The 2,433-nt window shown below is 31.7% G+C and overlaps 1 protein-coding gene across 1 annotated transcript; it reads right to left on the bottom strand.

Annotated features, from left to right (window-relative positions):
* Positions 1–239: 239 nt before the first annotated feature.
* LOC106778623 (spermidine hydroxycinnamoyl transferase-like) lies at positions 240–1,904 on the bottom strand. The gene is made up of 2 exons (XM_014666606.2): positions 820–1,904; positions 240–646 (listed from the first exon to the last, which is right to left on the bottom strand). The coding sequence occupies exons 1-2, from the start codon at positions 1,858–1,860 to the stop codon at positions 338–340; spliced, it is 1,350 nt and encodes a 449-aa protein (XP_014522092.1). The 5' UTR covers positions 1,861–1,904; the 3' UTR covers positions 240–337.
* Positions 1,905–2,433: the final 529 nt, after the last annotated feature.

Below are 2,433 nucleotides of genomic sequence, written 5' to 3'. Positions count from 1 at the left end.
AATTTTTTAGTTATTTTTCTTACTTAATGTTTTCTTTTATTCACATATTGACTTAAGGTTAGAATGTGATTTACCGATATAACATCATCCAATATTATACTTGACTTTTATAATAATCAATATCTCCATTAAAACTTAAAGAAACAAAAAAGAAATCCAGTCCTATAAAGAGAGTTGCATCTAAAATCAAACAATTATAAGTAAAAAATACATAAAATTAATTAATCATCAACCACTAATAAAAACAACGACAAATGGTACAACAATTTATTAAACATTAGAAATTACATATAACATGTAAAGTTTGCATTCAACAAGTTCAATATGAATACATAGTTTATATTTCTGTATAGAAATAGTTCTTGAAAAGCTGCATATGTTCATCTTGAAAGTGTAGAACCAGAATAACAGAGCCATCACCATCTGGACTTTGGGTAATCACTGCCCTCTCTTGTCTAACCACACCTGCTAGACCTATATATACAGGCTTTCCCCAACCAAAATCTGCTTCATCCATTGGCATACTCAGCCAACTTGTAATACGGAAGTTAGGGTTTCCAAAAAACAATGCATCCTTTCCTTCGTTTGCTCCAAAGAACAAAGTTCTCGCTTTATTCACATGGTCCTGACTTCTAATCACATCTATCTGTAAAAAAAAAAAAAAAATATATTTATACAATTTCGTTTTATATGTTTTTGAATCCCTTTTAATTTAATTTTTTATTTATTTTCAATTTTCCACGTCAAAGTAAGAAGAAAATTTTGTCAAACTATAAAAGAAGTGTGAAAAGAAAGAGATATAAAACTGATCCTACATACCTGTGCGCGTATAAACTCATGTGTAATCATTTCAACAGATTCCCTTATTTTCTGAGCAACATGAGCCAAAGGACTTGATAAGATTTCTCCAACGTGTGATGATGCTGATCCTATGGTCAAAGCATTACCAATGTAATTCCTAGGGAGAGGTGGAATGAGTCTATTGCGAATATCAACACTGAACCGAAGCAGCGTTGGTTGATTCTGATCTAATCCACGAGCCTTAGATGCACATTTCCACACATGTGCAGCAATAGCCTCGAATCTGGTATAAGGTCTTGACCCTTTTGTTGATTTATCAGCATTCGCCTTGTTCTTCAACTTCCCCACTTGTTCTGCTGTCAGCTTCAACTTAGTGGCATTTACCCTCTTGTTTCTCTCAACAGTGTTGTCACTTCTTCCTAATATGAGAGGCATAGGCTTGAACTCTTGGTGATCAAAGGGTGAGGTTGATGGAGGATCAGTGAATTTTAGCACAGTTCGATCCAGAAAGGGCCTTTCATGAGGCTCTAATGTGTCTCCACGAGCCAACTTTGCCCATGAATTGATGAAGTGAATGGCAGAAATACCATCAAACAAAATATGAGATACAGCAACCCCAATGCAAAACGCTTCATCACCAAGGAAGCTTGTTACTTGCACTAGTAACAAGGGAAGTTCCTCAATGATGGTTTTTGTGTAATTGACTGTTGGAACCAAGTCATTGGCGGATTCACCCAAAAAGTCACCGTAATCATGCACTGGTTTTGTGGATTCTGCTTCAATCAACACTGCTCCTTTTGCATTACAATCCAATTCCAATCTGCCACCTTCTTCTAACCTTCTTAATCTACCAGCTGCTGGATAGTAATGCGACAAAATCTTGCTAAGAGAGTTTCTCATCTGTTCAACTAATGCGTCATGGTTGTGCTTTGCATGGAAAACGTAGATGGTCTGTGTATGTAACAGACGCGCCACTTGATCGAAATCAGAGAGCCATTGGATACCTCCTGGAGTTGGTTGATTCGGAACTACTGTGTACGAAGCTTTGATGGTTACCATTTTTCTGAAAATGTTTCTATTACAACACTCACAAATGAAAATGAACTTATAAAATCTTCTTATTTACAACACTCACAAATGGTTCATTTATATTTCAACTTTTATTGCATTTAATTAATTAACAATAAATCCTTATAAATTATATCTTTACATTTACATAATTAAATAAAATAAAAAATAACCATTTATTTCAAATATATTATTTACAATAAATTAAACTAATTATTTTTCATAAAATTATTACAACAAAAATTTATTTTTCTATTTTTTTACGTCACTTGTTTTTCGTATTATTTCAGCTACTAAACTTTTTTCCATTGGTTACACCTACTAATTATCTTATTTCAAAATTTATCCTAAAAAGTAATTTTACTCTAAAAATATACATTCCTAAAATTTAATTCAAAATAAATCTCTTAAATAATCATATACTTTATTCCTATTTTACTACCCATCTATTACTTATTTTATTTTTTTAAAAAACATTATGGCTAAGTTATTTTATTATTAACTTTTATTTAAGTAACCTATAAATATAAATTATTTAATATATAATTTTAACTACAATAAAAA

Source organism: Vigna radiata, unplaced genomic scaffold (assembly GCF_000741045.1).
Source record: "Vigna radiata var. radiata cultivar VC1973A unplaced genomic scaffold, Vradiata_ver6 scaffold_1235, whole genome shotgun sequence".
Classification (NCBI taxonomy): domain Eukaryota; kingdom Viridiplantae; phylum Streptophyta; class Magnoliopsida; order Fabales; family Fabaceae; genus Vigna; species Vigna radiata.
Note: the sequence above shows the minus strand (reverse complement) of the source record. Positions and strands in the feature narration are given on the sequence as shown.